Source organism: Podarcis melisellensis (assembly GCF_964234715.1).
Source record: "Podarcis melisellensis genome assembly, chromosome: 5".
NCBI lineage: Eukaryota > Metazoa > Chordata > Lepidosauria > Squamata > Lacertidae > Podarcis > Podarcis melisellensis.
The window spans coordinates 7060039-7083387 of record NC_138537.1 but is presented as its reverse complement, the minus strand read 5'-3'; the positions used below and the strand labels follow the sequence as shown (position 1 = coordinate 7083387).

The window sequence follows — 23349 nt, the reverse complement described above, 5'->3', positions numbered from 1 at the left end:
ATGCTGGCAGTTGGTGCTGACAATACTGAGCTGAATAGACAAATGGTAAGGTAGCCTTCTATGTTGCTGTCTCTGCCCACAACAAAACCCCACCTTTTCAAATGGCAGAATAATAGTGCTAAAGGCATCTACAACTGTGCAGGTTGTGCTACTTTTCTGTTTCGGGTAGGGGTAGTTTATGAGGTCTGAGGAGACGGAAGAACTGAGGGGGGAATAAAGTTCACCATGACTGGGTGCTGGCACTGTGTGGGTGCCCTCTAAAAAGCATTCATACAATGCACCCACACAATCATGGTCAACCTGCCATTTTCAGCTGTGAATGGTTTCTTCCCTGCCACAAACATGTGTGTTTGTGCAGTGTTGGGGAGAGGAACCATGTTTATTTATTTATTTTACTATATGCTTCTGATTAAGCATCTCAAAGCGATTTCACGGTACAGTAAAAGCCATATGCAAAACAACTGCATTTGTGAAAAGAGTTAATACCATTGGATATATAAAAACAATTTCAGCTAAATTCAGATACTGACTGCGATAAAAGTAATCACTTAGAAGGCATGTTTGAAGAGGAAATTCTTCAACAGGTGCCAAAAATAAAATAAAGACAGTGCCTGTTTACTTAAAAGTACAGTAAACCTTGCAATGATATAAGTGTACAGAGAGATCCACTAGCACTTTACCATGCTAGCTCACCATGCTATACTGAACCTTACAGCATGTAATCTTCAGCTTCTCTGCTGATAACCTTGCACTGAGCAAAACCTCTTCTCAGTGGCTACTTCACACTCCTGCCAATGCACATACATACATCCTTTAAAGAAAGGGAGGGTGGATGAGTCTGTAAATAAAGTAGTGTGTAGCTACTGACTGTCTCTTTCTTCTGCAGTAGGATGCCAGAAGACGAGTGTGCTCCTCTCAGGAGGGAGGGGTCGCTTATTACCAGTCTCTCTGGACTGAGGGCAATTTACAGCCAGAGGGTGTCCACCGGAGAGACACCTCGGTGTCTTGGGAAGGTGGCGTTTTTCCAACAAATGGTAGCAGAGGATGGTTACATACGGTGGTTATGTCCGATGGTTGCCAATGGTCGATGGGTTCTAAGCCACCCAGTGCAGCTGGCATGCTAGCTCTAAACAGAATCCAGACACAGAGGATAGGCTGCTCAAGACATGGGCCAAACGCTTAGTGCAATTTCACCCATTTTTTTTCAAATTACACCAACAGTCTCTTCTATACTAAGGGAATTGCATGATTTTGGAAGGAACTTCGAAAGGGACATTTTAAAGCTTTAACTGCCTATATTTCCACACTTTGCTGCATGTTTTGTAATTTTTAATCTCTACTGGGGCTCTCTCATTAAAGAGTACTTGCTCCAAACCTGGATCTAGGCATCGAGGGAATCCTTCTATTTTACTCTTGCCACAGATAGGCGCTAAAGGAGAAGATAATATTTGGATAGTGCTGGCTGTGTAACTAAAACCCATTTCAGGGTGCCAGCTACAGGAGGTAATGGATCAGGCTTCAGGTGTAAATGAAGCCTCGTCCTAGACAGTAACATCAGGTGTAAAGAAAGAAACCAGCATTACACCCCAGTCTTTTTATTCATGAGGTTAAAGGTTGATTTCCTGAGGAAACTTATTTTTTCTTGCTGCACAAGTTGAGCACAAACATGCTTTCATTCCAAACGGCAGCAATTACCTGCAGGGGTCAGTGTTGTTGTTGTTGTTGGAGTGTGCTTTTGTGATTTTCATATTATAAGAACCTGCAGTTAAATTTGAGTGCAGAGTAGCTGATTTTCATTTGAGTATATCTCAACAGGTGGGATTTAGAGAAGGCAAGGGTAAGATAGACCACTATATGATGCTCCAACATCTCAAGGAGAAATACTCATCATGGAGCGTGGTATCACTATACGTCGCCTTTATTGATCTAAAGGGGGCCTTTGATTCCATCTCTAGATCTAATCTCTGGCACAAGTTAGAGGCCACAAACATTGATTGAAGGCTTTTATCGACCTGGTTAAAAGCCTAAGCAGACAAAAGCTCCACTCTTCCAAGCTACACCATCATTGGATTTCAGTTCTGCTGTATGCAGATGCTGCTGCAATTTTATCAAGGATTCCAGCCTTAGAACAATATTGTAATGAAGATTCCCTTACAATAAATCACCAGAAAAACCCCCAAAGATAAAGGCATTTGGTAAACAAGATTAGAACATGGACCACTGGACAGTGGCGGAGGAAGCCTCTCGGGTACCTGGGGCTGGACGAACCGCCCATAGGGATGAATGGGATGGGGCGAGCGGCACCCATAGGGATGGACAGGACCCATAGGGATGGCCCTGTTAGAATTCTAGCCCGTCTCAGAGGTATGTGCCTATCTGCTACCACTGTTTGAATTCTAGCCCGTCTCAGAGGTATGTGCCTATCTGTTCAGGCACCAGCTGAATTCCTTAGACCTCCCTCCGGCGACTCCCGGCAGAAAACAACATACTCGAGGTCCGTTCCGGCGATTTTCCTCAGGCTGTGAGGAAAACACACCAACTGCTTCTCCTCCTTCTCCTCCTCCCTGCATATCCCCAGGGAGGGGAATCAGACACAGACAGAAACGTATCTACATGTCTTTATTTGTGTCTTTCAGCAGTCTTACAGTAAAGGTGTAAAGGTGTCTGCTCTCTTCAACAAACAGAGAGAAACCCCAACACTCCACCCATGTACATCCTGTACAGGTCATATGACACACACTGAGCTAACATCCGGTGCTCAGTACAGAATGGACTGCCCCTTTGTTCCCATGGCAACAGTCACAAACTTCCTGTTTGGCTTTCCAGCCACAAGCAGCAGACTGAGCTGCTATAGCCTTTGCTTGCTGCAGCATTGGTGCTTTAGAATAACAGGCCCCCTCCATTGTTTGCTCGCCTTCCTCTTTCCCATTCTCTCCCCTGCCTGCCTGCCTTCTACAGCCAGGAGTGTGGGGTAATGGTGGAGCGAACTGCGCAGGGGGGTGGCCAGTGCAATCTGCTGTGCTCTGTGACATCAGCATTGGGGGGGGGTTCGCAGGGGGTGGTGTGATCCGCTGCGCGCTGCGGTGCCGGGGTGAGCCGTTGTGTGCTGTGCCGTTGGCAGCTCAAGCCTTTTTGCCACCCTCCTCAAGGATGGCACCTGGGACGGAGTGCCCCCACTGCCCCCCTTCCTATGCCCCTGCCATTGGAGGCCATAAAATTGAAGATGTGCTGACCTTTAATATCTAGGTGTAATTTTCCAGGCCTCTGGCTCAAGGAAAGTGCATAACATCCAAGTAACCAACAATGGTAAAAAATAAATAAATCTGTGCATAACATCCTCAAATTTCTCCAGACTAGGGGTGGCCACTACACTCACGCAGCTCCAAAACTATACCAGGCTAAAGTTTTGGCCCAACTATTATATGGTACCATTTTAGGATCACCACCTTCCCTTTTCTTCTGTTTAGAGCAAGTTCATTCATAATTCCTAAGAATGGTGGTACAAGTCCCTAGAAGTGTATCAGACGCCATGTTATGACTGGAGATTGCGTTGATTAGAGTGGAAGCTAAGGTGTGCCTCACTTCCATAAACATCTGGCTGAAGATCTGCTATTTCCCACAAGGTGTCCCCCATCCTATATTTATGCATCTGGTTGTTCCTGCTTAAGTGCAGAACCTTACATTTGTCCCTATTGAAATTCATTTTGTTAGCTTGCGCCCAGTTCTCCAATCTGTTACGGTCATTTTGAATTCTGATTCTGTCTTCTCCCAGCCCTCCCTGTTTGGTGTCATCTGCAGATTTGATGAGTATCTCATCAATTGCTTCATTCAAGTCATTTTAAAACAACAATGGGCCCAGGACAGAACTGTGCAAAACCCCACTTGTCACTTTTTCCCAGGATGATGAGGAACCATTAATGACTACTCTTTGGGTTCCATCAGTCAACCAGCTACAAATCCACCTAACAATTACCTAGTTCAACCAACATTTTACCAGCTTCCTTGCGAGAATATCATGGGGGTCTTTGTCAAAAGCCTTACTGAAATAAAAATACACAATATTCACATCATTCACCTGACCCACCAAGCTTATAACTCCATCAAAAAGAAATGAGATTCATCTGACATGACTTACTTTTGAGAAAGCCATGCTGGGTCTTAGTAATCATAGCATTCTTTTCCAAGTGCTCACAGACCAACTGTTGAATTATCTGTTCTAGGACCTTCTCTGGTATCGATGTCAAGCTCACTGGTTGGTAGTTACCTGGGTATTCCTTTTTTGCTCACCTCCAGTCTGTAGGAACCTCACCTGTTCTTCTGCTTGAAACATAGCTGAAGAAAGCTTTAAAAATTATTTTTAACCTCTCTTGCAAGACTCAACTCATTCTGAGGATTAGCTTGCCTGACATTCACCCTGCATCTGTTAGCTACCTGTTTATGCTCCTCCTTTGTGATTTCCCATTTTTTCCATTTCTTATATAGGCAATGATCATTGCACATGTGCTTTACCACAACCTGGAAGTAGCAGTAAAAGGGGGTGGGGTGGGTGTAACGGGGTGGGCTTATTTCAGATTTTAATATTGCACAGCTTGAATTGACTGGATGGATAAAAATTGTCTAGACCCATCTGTTTGATTCAAAACTTTAATTGTGGAACAAAAAGCAGTAAATGATTCAACCAAATAATTCCATATAATATCTTGTGCCGTCCAGCACAGGCTCGGCATCTTAGAAATAAAAGATAATTCCAAACAGACCTAAAAGCTGAGGCCTCTCTCTTCCTACAGCTTCCAGTTTGCCTGAGGCTGTGCATCTTACTCTCACAGAGCATAAGAACGACTCAGCCACCACCTTTCCAAGATGGTGAAGTTGTAATTCAATGCCTCTTATGTGATCTAAGGTTAAACACTCATGCGTTAGGTAGCAGAGGACAAGAACAATAGTTAATGATAAACTCATCTAGGCACTCAGAGAGAGTTGTTTCTAGTTTAGTACACTCAAGTGGAATTTTTTTCATTTCAGTGTCAATTAAATTATTATACTTAGCAGGGCTTACATGCATTCCACTGTTGCACACAATGACCCAGAATGCAACTCCTGTGCAAATCGAGGGTTGCCTGTACACACCCTTCTTAAATTTCAGCTGATCTGTAAGCTCCTTATGCAGCCAAACCAGTTTCTTTAGATGCCTCCCAATTTTCTTTTTTGCTGGAATTGTCTGCATTTGGGCCTTCAATATTTCACCTTTAGGAAACTCCCATCCATCATGGACCCCTGTCTCCTTGAGTGCTTCTGACCATGGGATCTCACTCAGCAGTTCCTCAAACTGTAGGCTTCTTCCCCATGAAATCCCTTAGTGCATATAAGATAATAATAAAAAAGTTGATAACTTGTTTTTTAGATTGTGCAGTATTGAGCCCCTGTTCTCAAGCACATCATAGCAAATTATCTATGGTAATAAAACATAAAAGAATCTGCCCCACTTCCCTTAATTCCAGTCAACAGCAGGCATTGTCCTTTCACATTGTTTAAATTCCAAAGAAAACCTTCAATGTCCCGATCCTCTGCACAACAGCTGATTTGTTTGTAGCATCCCTTCCATATCTTGCCCAAAGAGTATTTTAAAAACTCAGATGTAGCTACAAACCACATAGTTAAAGTAGCACCTGAGCAACCAAGGGAAAGCCACAGAATTCAAGAATTGCAGAGTTGAAAGGGATCTAGTCCAACTTCCTGCAATACATATTGGATGAAGAGAACAAGAACGATGTAGAAATTTACAGCAAGATATAAGACGCTGGAAGTATTATTATTTTTTACAGTAACAATATGCTTTACGATGAACTGCTGCGGGGAACAGCACAGAGTTTATAAGGACGGGGATGCATTGTCAACGCTGTTACAGGTTCTTTGTTGAGTTTCTTTGCTTCTGGTATGTGGAAGCTGAATGCCCTCAGCAGGCTGGTGAAAAAGATGAACAGCTCAATCCTCGCCATCTGCTCCCCAATACATGCACGGGCTCCTGAAGAGGAAATAAGGAGAAAGTGGGAAGTGAGCAAAACATTTCCCACCAAATCCAACTCTCAGCAACTAGTTTAAAATCTCAGTAAGGTATCTGGGTGGGCCAAGTTTCCTACCTACCACCAAAAGTGGTCTCATGGAAAACCCCACTGCTATAAACCCAATTTCAGCAGTAACTCTAATTTGAACTGTCATATGATTCAAGTGCCACCAATAACTTTCACCAAATGTAGACAGTTGCAAAAGTATAGCTATCCACATGTTCTGCATCTTGAAAACAAATTCAGTAATACTATACATAATATTTTGGGAGAGCATAAGATCCCCCCCCCTATTTCTCATGAGGCTAATGGAACTTCAGGTATTCTTCCTTAGAGACAACCAAGTAAGGTATAGGGATACTCTGTCATAGAAGAACTTGGTTTGGGAAAGATGGCATTAAAAATGGGATCATTGTAGTAAGTTCTGCCTCCTGGAATTAGCAATTTCCTTTTAAATTATTATTATTAAAAAATGCATAGGCTCTCCATTGTTGATCTTCTTCTTAGTCTGTTTCCCCTCAAATATATAAAATCATAGAATCATTAATTCTAGATATGGAAGGGACCCTGAGGATCATCTAGTCCAACCCCCTGCAATGCAGAAATATGCAGCTGACCCATACAGGGACCAAACCTGCAACCTTGGTGTTATCAGCACCACACTCTAATCAACAGAGCTATAAGTTTGGGGGCAGAAGGATCCCCTAAACTTTGGATCATTGTAGTAAGCTCTACCTCATGGAGAGCCTGATCCTCCTCATAATCTCTAGGTTTAGTAAATGTTAGAATTTAATCAATACTTGGAGTGTTAAGAGAAGGTTCCAGACGCTGAATATAGCAATGTCAAAAATACTGGTCAAACCAGATTTTTTGTCCTAAGAGATCCCCTGGCAGAAGAGCCATCCTGTAGACCAGTGTTTCCCAACCTTTTTTGGGCAAAGGCACACTTGTTTCATGAAAAAAATCTCGAGGCACACCACCATGCCAGATGGGGAAAGGTCACTTTTTACTTATGTAAAAAAAAAAATAGTAACAGCATAGAAGGTAATGGTTAGGCTAGCATCCCTCTTCCAAATATGCTAGGTTTTTATTTGCAAGGACTGTTCTACATGGGAAAGCATTCAGCACTGTCATTCTCCCATCTGCCATCTGAATTGGTACTATTCTGGGTCAACTTACTCTGCTGCATGTGTAGATGAAAATGGCACCAAGTGTGGGGGGTTTGGGCCCTCTCTGAAGTGCTTCTCTGCAAGATATGGTAGGATGTGTTACACAAGTAAACACTTGCAGGGTATGATAAAGAGAGCATTCCAAGAGTGACTTGGGATGCTATGAAGATGCTGCAAAAGTGGGCATGTGATTATTGCACGCCTTAAGCTAATGCTGAATACCCAAGAGTGTACAACTGGACTGCTGAATCCTAACTGGGTGTACTGAAAAGATGCTGGATGAGACCCAGACCAATAGTACCTGCAAAAGCAGCGTTATTAAAAGCAGCTTTCCCTTTGAACATCTCTTTGTTCAAAGTGCATCTGAAAGCCTAATGACCCACTGGTTCCTTAGGAATGAGCTTTAATGCAAGGATTTTGATGTTAATCCATGGATCAGATGTGTGTGTGTGGATAATCGCATTGTTGGACAGTCCTTTCTGCCTGTTGGCCGTTAGCCAACGACCCCCTCCTCCGCCTGAATGAAATGTGCCCCGTGGGAGCATTGGGACATCAGAACCACGAGTTATAGTTATCAGGGGCGCCGACTTATAAAAAATATTGGGGGGGCCCATACCGGGGTCCTGCCGCTGGTTCGCTCGGGTAGCCGGGAGAACGCAGTTCAAGGTGGCGGTGTTGGGGAGAGACCCTCGCTCAGGGCGCCACGAGACTTGGCGGCCGGCGGCCTATCTGGGGGGTTTTGGAGCATATTTCGGTGGAGCGATTGGGGAGGAGGGGGCTTGTTGCCGGATTCTTCAGCTGGGCCGGAGATCCGCTGCTGGGGGTCCCTGGGCCGAGTTGTGAGCACGGCCTGCTGAAGGGAGATCCAGCCGATTGCGCGACGGGGACGGCCGGGGCTCTCCGGCTAGGGCGCGCGGCTGGCTGGCTGGCGAGGGAGCAGGTGGGGAGGAGGCGGGGGTCCTCACTCTCTTAGGAAACGCACCCGCGCGCCCGATTGCCACGAAGTCCGAAGGGTGCGTGTGTGGAATTAAAAAGCAAAAACGAGATACGGGCAGGGCAGGCAAAGAGTTTTCCGCAAGAGGATGGAGGGCAGGTTGAAGAGAAAATCACTCAGGATGAGACAGTCAAATCAGCCATGATAAAATGGGCTCAGGATATTGGGTATAACATCATGTTTGAGGACTGGGAAAGGTTATGGACCACCGGAATGAAATTCACGGCATGTAATGCCTTGAAGGAAAATATTATGAAAATGATTTATAGGTGGTACATGACCCCAGTCAAGCTTGCAAAAATATATCACCTGTCTGATAATAAATGTTGGAAATGTAAGGAGGCTGAAGGGACATTCTTTCACCTCTGGTGGACTTGTCCAAAAGTGAAGGCCTTCTGGGAAATGATCTATAATGAGTTAAAAAAGGTATTTAAGTATACCTTTCCCAAGAAACCAGAGGCCTTCCTCTTGGGCATTGTTGGCCAGAAAGTGTTAAAGAAGGATAGAACTTTCTTTATGTATGCAACTACAGCAGCAAGAATACTTATCGCAAAATATTGGAAGACACAAGATTTGCCCACACTGGAAGAGTGGCAGACGCAATTGATGGACTACATGGAACTGGCTGAAATGACTGGCAGAATCCGAGATTTGGGAGAAGAAACAACGGAAGAGGACTGGAAAAAATTTAAGGACTATTTCCAAAAGCAATATAAGTTGTATGAATGTTAAAAATTTACACGATTCGGAAACTATAGCTTCAGCAATTAGATTTGGGAAACAGGAAATTATATTTTAAGTAAGAAAAGGTCAAAATCTAAGGTAATACTATGTTTAATTTAAGATATAAGTAACTGATGAAAAGTATGTTAAATTTAGAGGTATAGTATTTGAAAAGTACACAATAAGGTACGAAACAAGGTAATAATTTGCTGATATCTTTATTATAAAGAATGCAGGGTAAGGGAGATGCGAGGAAGTCCAGTTAGTTATATAAAAAATGTGTTGAATGGTTGGTTTTCTTTTCTTCTTTTTCTTTTTTTCTTTTTCTTGTTCTTTTACTTTTTTCTTCAGTGTATGTTTCTAACTTTGTATTTGAAAACTTAATAAAATATTTATATATTAAAAAAGGGGAAATCCTTTCGCTTTTCTGGGGTGCAGGGAAGTCTCAGAGCCGGAGGTTGGGGAAGGGACCCCCTTTGCTCTGCCCTCTTCTCCCGTCTTAGATTCGCATGGGGGTCCCCGCCCGAGCTTGCCTGGCCACCGGGCCACACAAGGGCCGCGCTCTACGCGGCGCACCTTGCTAGCCGCGCAGCTGTCCTCCGCGGCTGCGGAGCGGCCCTGCGCCGGTGCCCAGCCCCTCTGGGCGCCCGCTGCGCTGCCAATGACAAGCGGGCGACGTCGCGGGCAGGGAAGGCGTCGCTTTCTTTCCCGATCCTTCATCCTCCCAGTCTTCCAGCCCTTTTTTGGGTTGGAAGCTCGTCTCGTTCACCCTTCTCCTTTCTTCACCCTGCGTGCAATTTTCCTCCCTCGTCTCCCTCCCCATTTCTCCTTCCTTCCTTCCTTCCTGACTGACTGACTGACGGGCTCGGGCTTCGGCTCGGGCTCGGGCAGCCACAGCGTCGGCGGTGTTGGCGATCGGCGGCGCGGGGGGATGGCCCTCCCGGGGGAGCCGGCGCTGCTCAATGGGCTTGCCAAGGAGACAGGCCGGCCGCCCCCCGCCGCGCCGGTGCCCGTTATCGAGCTGGTGCGCGCCGGGCGCCCTATAAAAGCCGCGGACGCGCCAAGTTCCCTCTCCCGCTGCGCAGGAGCGATGCCTCTCTCTGGCTTTCCCTCCGCGCAGGCTGAGGGAGGGAGGGAGTGGCGCGTGTGACCCGTCTCTGCTGGGAGACCAAACCCAGCGAGGCACAGTCGCGCGGAGGCGCCCAGGCAGCGCTGCCGGCTGCGAGGAGGAGCGCCAGGCAGCAGCAGGAGGCGCGGCCTCTCCTCGCCGCCGCCGCCCCACCTCTCGCCGCCGACTCGCCCGCTTCCCTCCAGGCAACATCTCGCGGCACACCAGGCAACGTCTGGCGGCACACTAGTGTGCCGCGGAACACCGGTTGGGAAACACTGCTGTAGACCTTTGCATCGAGAAACACCTTTAAGATAAGACCTTTAAGCTGTGCACCAATCATCTCTATGGAGCAGGCATAAGCTATAGATGGGGACTGCTCTTTCTGCTGTTTGCTTAAATTGAATGGGGGAAAGTGCTGACAGCCTCTTCAGAAACCTCCCATCTTCTACCAGAGCTGGAGCTCGAGGTCCTGTGACTATTCTCAGACTTTGCTGGGAGGCTGATGATGAAAGTCTGATAGCTCAGTGTGACACACTCCATCAATTGACTCACTAACCAGGAAAAGGAAGAAGATAAAATCACCTGTCCCAGATATATGCAGGGAGAAGAGTTCTGTTCATCTCTTTCCTGCTGCTGAAGAATAGCATTAGCAGTCTTCTTGGATTACAGCCTAGATTCAGCAGCTAATTATTTGCATTCTCCCCAGAGTTTTGACAGCTGACAGTAATGCTTCAAAAGTGAAAATGTATCCTAAACAATTCATTTGAAGCCATGTTCTATGACTTTTCTTTACATGGCTTGCCACTGTTCTCAAGTTTCAAGGCGGTCTTTGAGCATCTTACTGTTTTCAGTAGGTTTCACAACCCATGCTATCTAGAGTTAACCTTAATTTATAAATAGCCTGCCAGTTTAATAATAATAATAATAATAATAATAATAATAATAATAATTTATTATTTATACCCCCATCTGGCTGAGTTTCCCCATTGAAAATTAAAAACTTCCCTAAACAGGGCTACCTTCAGATGTCTTTTAAAGATAGGATAGCTGCTTATTTCCTTCACATCTGAAGGGTGGGTGTTCCACAGGGTGGGCGCCACTACCGAGAAGGCCCTCTGTCTGGTTCCTTGTAACCTCACTTCTCGCAATGAGGGAACTGCCAGAAGGCCCTGGGCGCTGGATCTCAGTGTTAACTGGCAACAGAGGTTGCTTAGAAGTATGTGACTCAACCCTTCCCCCCCCCCATGTTTTCCCTTGGGTTGAGAAGGCTACTGTGACCTGTTTCAGAGTCTATACGTACTTGCAGGTAAAGGTAAAGGGACCCCTGACCATTAGGTCCAGTCGTGACCGACTCTGGAGTTGCAGCGCTCATCTAGCTTTACTGGCAGAGGGAAACTGTGTTTGCGTCATGTGGCCAGCATGACTAAGCTGCTTCTGGCGAACCAGAGCAGCACACTGAAACACCGCTTACCTTTCCACCGGAGCAGTACCTATTTATCTACTTGCACTTTAATGTGCTTTCAAACTGCTAGGTTGGCAGGATCTGGGATCGAGTAATGGGAGCTCACTCCATTGCAGGGATTTGAAACACTGACCTTCTGATCAGCAAGCCCTAGGCTCTGTGGTTTAGACCACAGCACCACCTGCGTCCCACGCACTTGCAGAAGAAGACACAAATTTGGATTAAATATGCATACACTTTATTCCATATGAAAAGTTGTATTCTCTTCTGCAGGTGGGGTGGACAGAGGACTCAGTAATAAGGAATGAGTCACACACAGGTAATAAAAGACAAATGCCAGCAGGTGAAGCTTTCCCATATTTGTATATCTATACTAGAAAAAGATTAACCTATTGAATATCTGCCTGCCACACAGCAGTTATGTATTCTTTCTGCCTGCCCTGAGATCTCTGCTCTTTCCAATACCTAACCACATTCACTCATTGGCTAAATACACTGCAATGTGGGAGTAGGATCGTATCTCACAGAGCAATTGTTTTAACTGCTGCTTGTAGTGTTTGCTTCATAGCATCCATTCTATGAAATGAAAGTTCATTTCTGTTGGCTGTGTGCCTGGTACTGCCATGCCACCTTTATTTTTTACACTATCACGCCTTCCTGATCAAAGCTTGACCTCATTGAAGCAACCCGGTAAACATGGTTATGAATCACTTAATCATTTACCTGCTCCAAATGCCAGAAATTCTTCTCTAGCCACAAAATTTCCATCCTTGTCCAAAAAATTATTTGGATTGAACTCTCTAGGATTCTCCCATTGTTTCGGATCGTAAAGAACAGAGCGCAGATCTGGAATAACAAAGGTTCCCTGCAAGGAAGAAACAAATGACTCAACCTATATCCAGACAGGGCATTATCTTGCAAACAGCTTGTTAAGACCCAATTTTTCTACACAATTCTGATTTAACAGAATTGCACCTGGAGGCATGGCTGAATTATTGTTTTGTTTGTTATTATGTTATATATTTTTGTGTTTTTACACTGTAAACTGCTGTGATCCTTGGATGGAGGATGGTGTATAAATGTAATAAATAAACAATACATCTCCTAATATAGAAATCAACTTCACCAGGCTCATGTTATCTTCAGTCCACATAATCTATAGAGAAGAGATGTGGAGAGAATGTGCACAGTGGACCCAAATGGCTATGAAGCAAAGAAAGCAGAGTCTGTACCTTGGGAATGGGATAACCAAGTATGTTTACATCCTTCACACTCTGCCTAGGTGGCCCAAAAAGCAATATATATTTAGCACGCTGGATCTCATGAATCACTGCATTGGTATAAGGTAGTTTCTTACGATCTTGATAGGAGATTGAGTGAGAGGAACCAAAAACATCTTCCATCTCCTTGTAGACTTTATCTGAGGGAAAAGAATATTTACTCACTTGTTCTTACATAACTCCACGAACTCCAAAGAGAATTTCATATAAAGCTTTCTAACCATCTTCATTCAGAGCTAAACAACAGACTACTGGAATGTGAGTAATATTTCTACATGTGCCTTGATTCTCTTCAATAAATCTATGTATGAGAGCTTTGTGGAGTTTTGTTGAATACTATCCAGATTGAGAGAGAAGTCTCAGGATGGAATAGTAAAAACGAGTGAGTTCACCTTTCTTTCTAGGCTCGAAGAATTAGACTGAAACTAGATTGCAAAGGAGGAAGGGAGGTTTCTTCCTGCTCTTAGCAGAGCCAATAGAAGGAAAGTATTTTCCAGATTGAGAGAGAAGTCTCAGGACGGAATACAGACCATTTCATTCCTGGATCAGGATGGGCTGTTGCTGTCACTGAACAGGCAGGGGCATAGCGTGGGTTGTCAGCACCCGGGGCAAGGCAAGTAATTTGCACCCCCTAACCCGTGGATTTTAGCACTCGAGTCCCTCGCTCTCTCTCCACACCGCACGCCTGGCACCCCCCCTCCACAGTGGGCGGCGACCCGGCGGCTCGGATCGGATTCGCACAGCCAGCACTGCAGTGAGAGAGAGTGAGTGAGCCAGGTAGGGGCAGAGAGCTGCGAGTGCGAGCACGCCCCCCAGATGTTGCGCCTGGTGCGGCCGGCCCCCCCTGCACCCCCCACACTACGCCACTGTGAACAGGTCTTTCTTACCATGCTCAGACTTTGGTAATATGGTGCTCGAAACAAGGACAAATTCTGGTGCCCGCTTCCCTCTTGCTTTCTGTTCTGTGCATGTTGTCAAGTGCTCTGTGTCACAGTGTCTCCACCCTTGCCTTGGCACACTGCGGGGAACTGCCTGCACTGCCCTAAATCCAGCACTGCTCTTACCTTGGACCTCTGGATGAATTGCAATAAGGAGCATTGCCCATTTCAGAGTAGAAGCAGTTGTCTCTGTCCCTGCACCAAAAAAATCCAGAATACACTCAGCCAGATTATCTTCATCATATGTAGTATAAGGATCATTCTGGGTCTGTTAAAGATAATAATAAATATTAAATTTATTTTACAACAGACTTAAAGCATTTCACTTTTTGGTGTTCATGAAAATTCTTCAGTATTTTTGTGCATTTTTCTCTTAATATACACATTTTTGTATTCAGTATTGCCTAACCTAGTATACACAGCTTGGCAAAGCAATTTCTTCTAATATCAAGCAATTTTGTGTGTTGTTTTAACTAAGATTTGCATATATTTGGCTACTTTAGCCAAGGGTATGCATTTTTGTGATGAGCAGAATTCACATACAGTGAGGATATTGTACCTACTTTCTCAAGCTGAAGTAGATAGAAATCAATGTAGTCCTGTGGCTCAGTCAGGGAATGTTGCTCCCTATGTTTCTCTATCTCCTTCAGCACAATGGAAATTGCCTCGTCATAGGCAGAAAATATCTTTTTATGAGTTCCTGGGAGATATTGCATGATCCATGGGAACATTTCATAAAGCTAAAGGGAAGCAAAATCCAAATGTTTATTTATAACTTGAAAAGAATAGTACTAAATATCAGAGGTACTATCTGTCCATGACTGCAAAAAGAACAACTTATGCAAAATACTGGGGGAGGGAAAAGAAATGTCACCCAAGATCTGAGGACCTTGAAAAAACGGAAGAGTATTCCCACCCACTCCCCATCTTTAACCCTTACAACAACCCTTGTGAGGAAGGTTAGGCTGAGAAAGAGGGACCAAACAGGTATTTAAAGCCAGGCCTTCTCCATCTATGCCCAACACTCTATCCACGACCAAAACGGTTTTCTGAGTGCTACTGCCCATGTGTTAGGGCGTTGGGGAGATCTGTCTGGCTCAATAAGGAAGGGGGGGGGAGAACTCACAGCATGGAAAAAGCTGCCTCCAAATTGTAAGCTCATTTCAAGTATCTCCAGCAGTCTCTTAAAGTTTTCATCATCTGTAGATAACTGGTTTCCAAATGTCAAAGCACATATTACACTGGAGATTGACTTAGTGATTGGTACCGATGGATCAAATGGCTGTCCTGCAAAAGAAGTTATTTACTGCTATATTACTGTCAAGCTGATAAATTTCACATTAGGGTTGGAAGGATACTGGAATCTCCAGCAATAATTTGTTCCAGAAGAAAACAAGCAAAATGCATGACATTCCACCCCAACATAGATAGATCAAATAAAGGTTTCAGCAGACTGGAATGTGCCAGCATTATCACCCTTGTATCACATACCCTTTGAATTTGCAAAGACCTCCACAAGACGATGGGCTGCCTCTTCTATTTGGTGCTCCATGCCTTTCTTCCCCAGTCCCAGCTTCCGCATGGTAGCTATACCAAACCGCCTCTGCTGCCTCCACGTGTGACCATTTGAAAATACAATTCCTGAAGCCATCAAGAAACGACAAATTATTGGTCACAAATACTCATGCCCAAAAGATTGTTGGGTTGGTTGCCAGCTTAGAAGAGGCCAGATTAAGTGCTTATGCATGCAAGAAATGCAAGGCTGGTGCTGAACCACAGCAAAACTAGACAAGATGCCTTATAATTACCTCCTTGCCCTTATGTCTAGTAAAACTAGGAACTATTATAGCAGGGGTCTGCAAACTTTTTCAGCAGGGGGCCGGTCCACTGTCCCTCAGACCTTGTGGGGGATTGGACTATATTTTTGGGGAAAATAATGAACAAATTCCTATGCCCCACAAATAACCCAGAGATGCATTTTAAATAAAAGGACACATTCTACTCATGTAAAAACATGCTGATTCCTGGACCGTCCACAGGCTGGATTTAGACGACTATTGGGCCAGATTTGGCCCCCAGGCCTTAGTTTGCTACCCATGTATTATAGCATCTTATTTGACTGGGCATACAGAGAAAGAGGACACCGTATCAGAACTAATTTCAAGTACTCTCCTGTCTGGTGTATAAGAGGCACTTAGTCATCACCCAAGGCGTCCAGCTGTAGCAATTGATGCTCTTTGTTATTATTTTTAAGTAATTGGTAATTATTCATTATAGAAGGGTTACAGATAAATCCGTAGAAGATTGGGTTTTGTTGATTACCGTTAGTTATTAGAATTGTGACTTCTTAACATGGGGTACCTTCATGCTCATTGTACCAGCTCCCTTAAATTCGAACACTTTTTAATATTACTTAAATGTTGTTAAGTGGTTGACTTTATACACCATTTCCCACTTTCTTTTTAATACTAATGCTCAGTTAAAGTGTTTAATGTTAGAGTATAAAGGGACTGAAGGGGGCAAAAAAGTCTAATAGTGGATTATTGCTGCAGCTCCTGATGTTAACAGGTTCTAAATTTAGCTCCATAATGGTTGCACTCTACAGTAACAAGAGCCTGCTGGCTCATCCTCCTGTCATAGTGGCCAACGAGATGCTCGCTGGAAGCTCACAAGCAGGACTTGAGTTCAACACTACGTTCTCCTCTTGTTTCCAGAAATTGGAATTCAGATGCATACTGCCTCTTGATTGTGGAGAAAGAGCTTCGCTATAGTGGCTAGTAGCCATGAATAGCTTTATCCTCCCTGAAAGTTGTCTAGGCTAGGGCTGCCATACTGGGATTTCAAAGGTGGAAGTGACATCCAGGGGGAAAGGTGGCGGTTTGTCCTGGATCTTTGGCAAGTTAACTGAAGATTTGTGTTTTTGTAAAAACAAAAAACCCCCCGAAGTTCAACAATTTTGGGGTCTTCCTAATTTGGGGGATCTTTCAGGGTGTCCTGGTTTTTACTTTTTGAAATATGGCAACCATATCTAAGCATCTTCCACAGCTCTCCAATAGTTGAATTCAATAGTTGAATTCAATAGTTAAATTTTTGCACTGTGTGAAGTACTTTTGTTTGTCTGCCCTCAATCTTCCAATTCTTATGAGTTCCCTGGGGGGAAGACAAGTAAAACATCTTATTATCCACAACTTACCCCTTCCTTTTAATGTTGTTCTAAGGAAAGGGGTCACCGGTCGGTCAACAAAATCTTCCTCATGGTTGATCAGGGCTTCTTTCACGGTTTGGAAGCCAGACAGTACTACGACAGGTAGAAGTCCTATTCGTATAGTGTAAACGTTTCCATATTGCTTTGCCATCTGCCATTGGGATCAAAGTGGAGGCAAGAAGCAATCATATGGAGGAGGTGATTTCAAGTTAGTATGTGACCTACACCCTTCTTCAGCTTCTGGCAGGGTGGAGCTCTCCACTCCCTTTTAAACATAAGCTACTATTTTAAAGTAACCACTTACATTTCTTCATTCAATAATCATGTAATAACTAAGCATACACAACTTTGTTAACAAGAGCACCTGTATCTTACTAATGCCTTACCATGCCATGGAAAAAAGGGAAGTCTCTGTTACGGCGGGGGGGGGGGAAGGGGGAACCTCTGAGAAAGTGAAGGACAAAGCATATTGCAAGATAAGAGAGATATAATATGGAAAGAGGGTTACAGTCTTAAGTCCACAATTTGGGAGGGCTATTAAACACCCATTTGTTTTATCTGGCCTTCCCTTGACTAGTTTGTGTCCTGTTTGCTGGACTGGAGCTGGGGTAGAATGTATTATTTTGGATTTTTTAAAAAATATTTACTTTGTATAATTGTAGCCTTTTTTCATGTGCGCTGCTGTGGGTGGGCTTTGCCCCCCAAAGCAACATAGAACTGTTTGTTTTTTTAAAAAGGTTTTTTTAATGGTTTTTCAAATTACTTTAGAACCACAAAGACAGATGAACAGTAACAAAACAAAACAAAAATTATACTGTATCCAGCTAAATGCAGGGCACACAAAGCCTAAACATATTAAATGATACCACCCAATCTAAGATCAAAACATCCATATTGCTCTAGATAGGGGATAGATACCGGTACTTATAAATCTGAAACTATAATACATGAAATAAGATCCCACCATACTGAGTAGAAATGACCAGAATCTTTCTGTCCCTTAGAGACCCCTAATGTATGGTTCTTTAGGACAGGCATGTTCAAAGTCTGTTTCAGGCGCTTAATCCGGCCCTCCGGTCAGTTTAATCCAGCCCCTGTGGCAGTTTATTTGCTTGGGTAAAATCCTAAAAAACCTCAACATCTTGAATCCTAAAAAAAGCTCAACAACTTTGGTCGGCCCACACAGCCCTTCACTTCATCAAATCTGGCCCTTTTTGACCCCACTGCTTTAGGATATATAGTTTATTTACACATATATACAGCTTGAGCCTACGATGGAGGGGCTCACAGCATTAACACCCCAAGAGGGCCTTGCTTCCCCCCCATAGCCACAGCCTTGTATTCAAACAGAAATCAAGCACCACTCTGTCTCTCTGGCTTCCCAGCCTGCTGCTTCTAGCTTCTAGCTCACATCACTCCACTCTCAGTCAGTGAGGGAGGCCCACGCATTTCCCACTGGTGTGGAGCCACTTCCTTTGTTCCCTTAATGGCTATCACCTCACCAGGAATTCTAATCCTTGCTTATATTTTAATACTTCCTTGATCCAGGAATTAGAAGGGTCCCTTGCATACAGCCTATTCCCCGCTGCCCAGCTCATAACAAGATACTTGGTTGAGTCTGAAGTGAAAAGAAGGTTGCCATTACTTTGCACTTTGTACATGGCTCAGAAACTTAGTGCAGAACACTCCTGGCCCTAGCAGTGTCTACACTGGCTTGGTCATGTCTACAGAATGGAAGATGGCAGGATCCCCAAGTCCATGCTCTGCGGAGAGCTGGCTTTAGGTACCAGGCCCAGGGGCAGACCAACACTGTACTAGTAAGATGTCTGCAGACCTGACATGAAAGCTGGAAACATCAACCCTGCCATGTGGAAATCCCTTGCAGATGACCACAGTGCCAGGAAACGATCATATAGGTTGTGCATCAACAGCAGTGACCAGAGGAAGAATGACCTCTGGGAGGAATGCAGAGAGAAGAAACGCCATGGTGCATCTGCAGCAGCACAATCGGGCACCTTGCTCTGCCCCAGCTGCAACAAAACATGTCTCTCCCATATCGGCCTCTACAGCCACAGCAGGTGTTGCAACCTTTCAACAGTTTAACTTTACCTCCAAAGGCGCACCGCCTTTAGAGAGGTGTGAGATGCATGTCTTTGATAAAACGCTGTGACTCATAGAGTCTATACACCTTCTGAGTCACTGCTTGTTGTGCTCCTTGATGACTGCTTTGGAAATGCTGGTTCAGTGGCATATTGTTCATTGACTGGGGATTTTAGGTCAACTTGCTGGAGATTTTGGAGAATTTTGTAGTTGAAGCAGTTTCAGTATTAGAGACTGATGAACTGATATGGGCTGATGCCTTATTGGTACTTACCATCCAGCTATCCCAGCTGAGCTGGGAGAGCCACAGTTTTCAAACCTCTGTCATATAGAAAACCCCGCCTTCCAGGGCTGGCTCTGTGTAAAGTTAAGGGTCTCCTTTGCTACTATGCTCACAGGCAAACTGGAGCTGAGCTAGTCATTTTATGATTGTAAAATAAAAATAATCATTACTGTTGGAGTTATAGGCAAGCAGAAGATTTTTGTTTATTGAGTAAATGATACGAAAACTGACCGATAATAAATGTGTATATAAATTTACTATAAGATACATAAAATCAATAAAAACTATCAGTACTTTTATTGAACAGTAGACTAAACAAGTCAATAAGGTTTTTTCCTCCTAAGCATACACTCTTATAGCCAAGAGTCTTTTGACATCTTAAACTGTCAACACATTAATAATAATAATAATAATAATAATTTATGTATATCTTTCTGGGTTGCCCCAGCCACTCTGAGCAGCTTCCAGCAAATTATAAAACCAAAGTAAAATGTCACACATGAAAAACTTCCCTAAACAGGGCTGCCTTCAGGTGTCTTCTAAAAGTCAGATAGTTTTTATGTCCTTGACATCTGGTGGGAGGGTTTCCACAGGGCGGGTGCAACTACCAAGGAGGCCCTCAGCATAAGCTTAATAAAGTTGTGAGTGTTTAAAGGCTCCGCAAAACTCTGTGTTATTTTAGCTGCAAATGGGCTAACATATGGCAATTGTTGCATTACATTCCTACATTCTTACTTACTTTACATTTCACACCTTGAAATGATTTATCACTGGATAATTTCTTCCAGTTACCAGTGGAAGAAAACAATTCACAATTCTCATTGTGGGTTTTATTAATTAATTAAGCAGATCAATTAATTAGAAAGATGTACCTCAATGAAAGCATCTGAAGAAAGTCTGATCCCAAACCGCCACAGGCTTCCAATGAGAGGAAGCGGAAGAGGCCCTGGAGGATAGCGTCTAAGTGACCAGAGCTGTCTCAGATAGCTCAGAACTGGGCATGGAATCTTCTTAATCCAGTCTATCATTGTTTGCAACATCCTCCTGCCTTTTCTTTCTGTATCTTTGTATCTGTCCAGCACCCCTGTGAGAGGTGAATGCTCTTTTCTCCTGTGGCTTTTTGGCTCTCTCTGAGATGTTGCTTTCTGTCTTCGTTTCTCTTCTCACTGCCTTTTAAATACTATAATTAACATATTAGTAAGCAGCAAGGCCTCTTGCACATCTAATAAGTTTCAGAATGGGATCAGATAGGCGTGCATTATTTCAGCACGTGTGGTTACTTCTAGACCTATTTATTAATTACTGTAGTCACCTTGATTTGTTTGTGCAAAGTTTGTGGGGAGGTTATAATATAACATAGGAAAGAACTGGTCTCCCACTCTTTTTAGTACCTTTTCCTGTCACTGTTATTACTGCAAAAAGAAAAAGTGAAAAAGAAAGAAAAAAATGAACCAAATTTCTCTCACAAATAAGCGACAATCTGGAAACGTTCTTAGTTGCTTCTGTTGGAAAGAGATTTCCATATCAAAGTCCAATATAATCCAAGCCAACCAGGTGATATAGATAATGGTGGTGACCACATTTATTCTGAATACAAACTTAACAACTCTTCATTAAATATATGTACACAAAAGCTGTCCTTTTATTTTTACACAATCTTTGGCTTTGCCTCCCCGTAATCTCTGTGATGATGAAAATTCCACAAAGTATGTTGGATATTCTGGCTTTGCCAACTAACTTCTATGAATGGGTACTTGATTCCTCACTGAAAACTCCACGAAAACTGATGTGTATTTTTGCACATGGCATCCATATTGAAACCTTCAGTTTGCAAATGTATGTATAACACTGATTGTTGTTTCATAGTGTAGATTCCATTTTTATGCCCTGCTTGGTGAATGGGTCAATCTACTTTCTGTCTATATCACTTCTTTTCATATGTGCTCAGGATAAGTCTTCTGTCCCACTACATTTTTTTTTAAAAAAGGAAGTCTGAGCGGAAATTCATATTGTTAAAATGCATGTATTTGAACATATTTTCCTCTCAATGTTCACATTTCTAAAATAAAAAATTCCTTCCAGTAGCACCTTAGAGACCAACTAAGTTTGTTATTGGTATGAGCTTTCATGTGCATGCACACTTCTTCAGATACACGGAATCAGAAGTCACCAGACCCTTATATATAGTGAGAGGGTGGGGAGGGGTATTACTCAAAAGGGTGGTGGGAATGGGGGTGATTGGCTGATAGGTGTGGTAAATCTGTTGACGACTGTCACGGCCACCCAGGACGGGTCCCAGCTCACAAGAGACCTTACTCCGTTGCAGTTTATTTACAGGAAAAGTTTATTGAAGATTTCTGCTTCTCATACAGTTCAGCATTGTGGCCGTACGTCTGTCACGTTAGACCGCTGAAGTCCCCTCTGACTCCTCCCCTCTTCCGCACCAACTTAATAGCCTGGCTCTAGACCACCTCTTCCTCTCCTTTCTTTTCCGCAGGGTCTTCCTGCCCCCCTGGGTTCCCTCTCTCCGTGACTCGCCTGAGGCTGAATCCTCTGCCGCCTCTTCCCCCCTCTTTCTGGCTTTAGGGCCGGGCTCCTCCCCTGAGCTCTCTCCACTTCCGCGCGCCTCTACGTTTGAACTTGGCGCGCGTACGTTGCTGCTGACCTTTCTTTCGACCGCTACACCACCCCTTGTTCTGCTCTCCACCCTTTCCGGCTGAACACCTTGCTCCAACCCCCTCTCTCTGTTCTCTCCTAATCCTGCTCCCTCCGAGAGGCTGACGACTCCACCCCCTTTACTCCGTTCCGGCTGAGACGCCTCTTGCTGCGTCTGTCTTCCACTGGGCTCCTCTCCGCTTCTCCCTTCTCCTCCCTTTTGCTTGATTAAGGTAACCCCCTTTTGAGAATCCTCTGACTCGCTGCTCAGACTCGTGGATTCCCTTAGAATTCCGTCATCTTCTTCCTCATCCTTCTGCCCCTCCTCCCACTCGCTCTCCGTCTCCTCTGTCATCTCCTCCTCTCTCCCAGAAACCCTGACATCCATCCCCCCCTCGAAGCCCCCCCTTCCCCCCTCCCGCTCGCCGGGTGCAGGTTGAGGAAAACGTGGTTCTTCCGGGGTTGGTTCAGGATACAGGTTGTCCACTTCAACGTTCTCCTCTGGCAGCTCCGTATATGTGTGTTCGAACTCGGGTTCCCCACCCAAAGACATCACAGTCTCTTCCTCCATCACTGTTTCTCCTGGCGCTGCCTGCCAAGGACCTACCATCCATCTCTGACTCCATGCCTCCCTTGGCTGATCCACCCACCAACAAGGGCCTGTCTCCTCCCCCCCCAGTCTCGGATCCCTGGTCGGGCTTGTTTCGGGCGTATGGCCCTCGGGCGAGGAGAAACCCTCGAACGTGCTGTCTGACAAAGTGGGCGTGAAAAGCCAATCATCAAAATACTCCTCGGGCATGGGCTTGTGCGGAAAAAGTGCATGGAACTCCTCCTTCAACAGGGGTTCGTCCAACGCGTAACCCGGCACCCAGCTATTGGCAGAGGCCGGAGTGCCTTCCTTGGCGAGAAAATATTCAACTCCCTCCTCCCCCCATCTCGAGTCCAGTATCTCTGTGACCTCGTTAAGAGGTCCTGGTCTTGGCGATTCCCCCCTCTCAGGTGCCCTCCTACGTGGCTCTGGGGGTGCTCCTGACTCTTGAAACCTGTGTGGGGTTTTGTAGGGAGTGAGCACCGACCTATGAAAGACCGGGTGCACCCTGGAACCTTCCGGAAGGGCCAGACGAAAAGCCACCGGATTGATCTTAGCCTCAACTTGATATGGCCCTAGCTGCCTGTGTCCTAACTTCTTCTTGGCCAATGACCTGGCCGGCATCGCGTGGGCTGCTAACCACACCCAGTCCCCAACCTGGATGTCCTCTCCCGCCCTCCTGTGCTTATCGGCGTGCACCTTATACGCCTGTTTTGCCAGCTCCAAATGTCTCCGCAGCTCCTCGTGCACCTCTTGCAACTCCGCTGCAAACTGGTCG

General features: G+C 44.7%; 1 protein-coding gene across 1 annotated transcript; it reads right to left on the bottom strand.

The window, feature by feature from the left end:
• Window positions 1-4630: 4630 nt before the first annotated feature.
• LOC309369819 (cytochrome P450 2J4-like) lies at window positions 4631-21528 on the bottom strand. Its single transcript, XM_081911160.1, has 9 exons — window positions 20200-21528; window positions 16933-17095; window positions 15231-15380; window positions 14866-15026; window positions 14303-14479; window positions 13866-14007; window positions 12754-12941; window positions 12245-12386; window positions 4631-6022 (listed from the first exon to the last, which is right to left on the bottom strand). The coding sequence occupies exons 1-9, from the start codon at window positions 20365-20367 to the stop codon at window positions 5835-5837; spliced, it is 1479 nt and encodes a 492-aa protein (XP_081767286.1). The 5' UTR covers window positions 20368-21528; the 3' UTR covers window positions 4631-5834.
• Between the last annotated feature and the right edge of the window lie 1821 nt (window positions 21529-23349).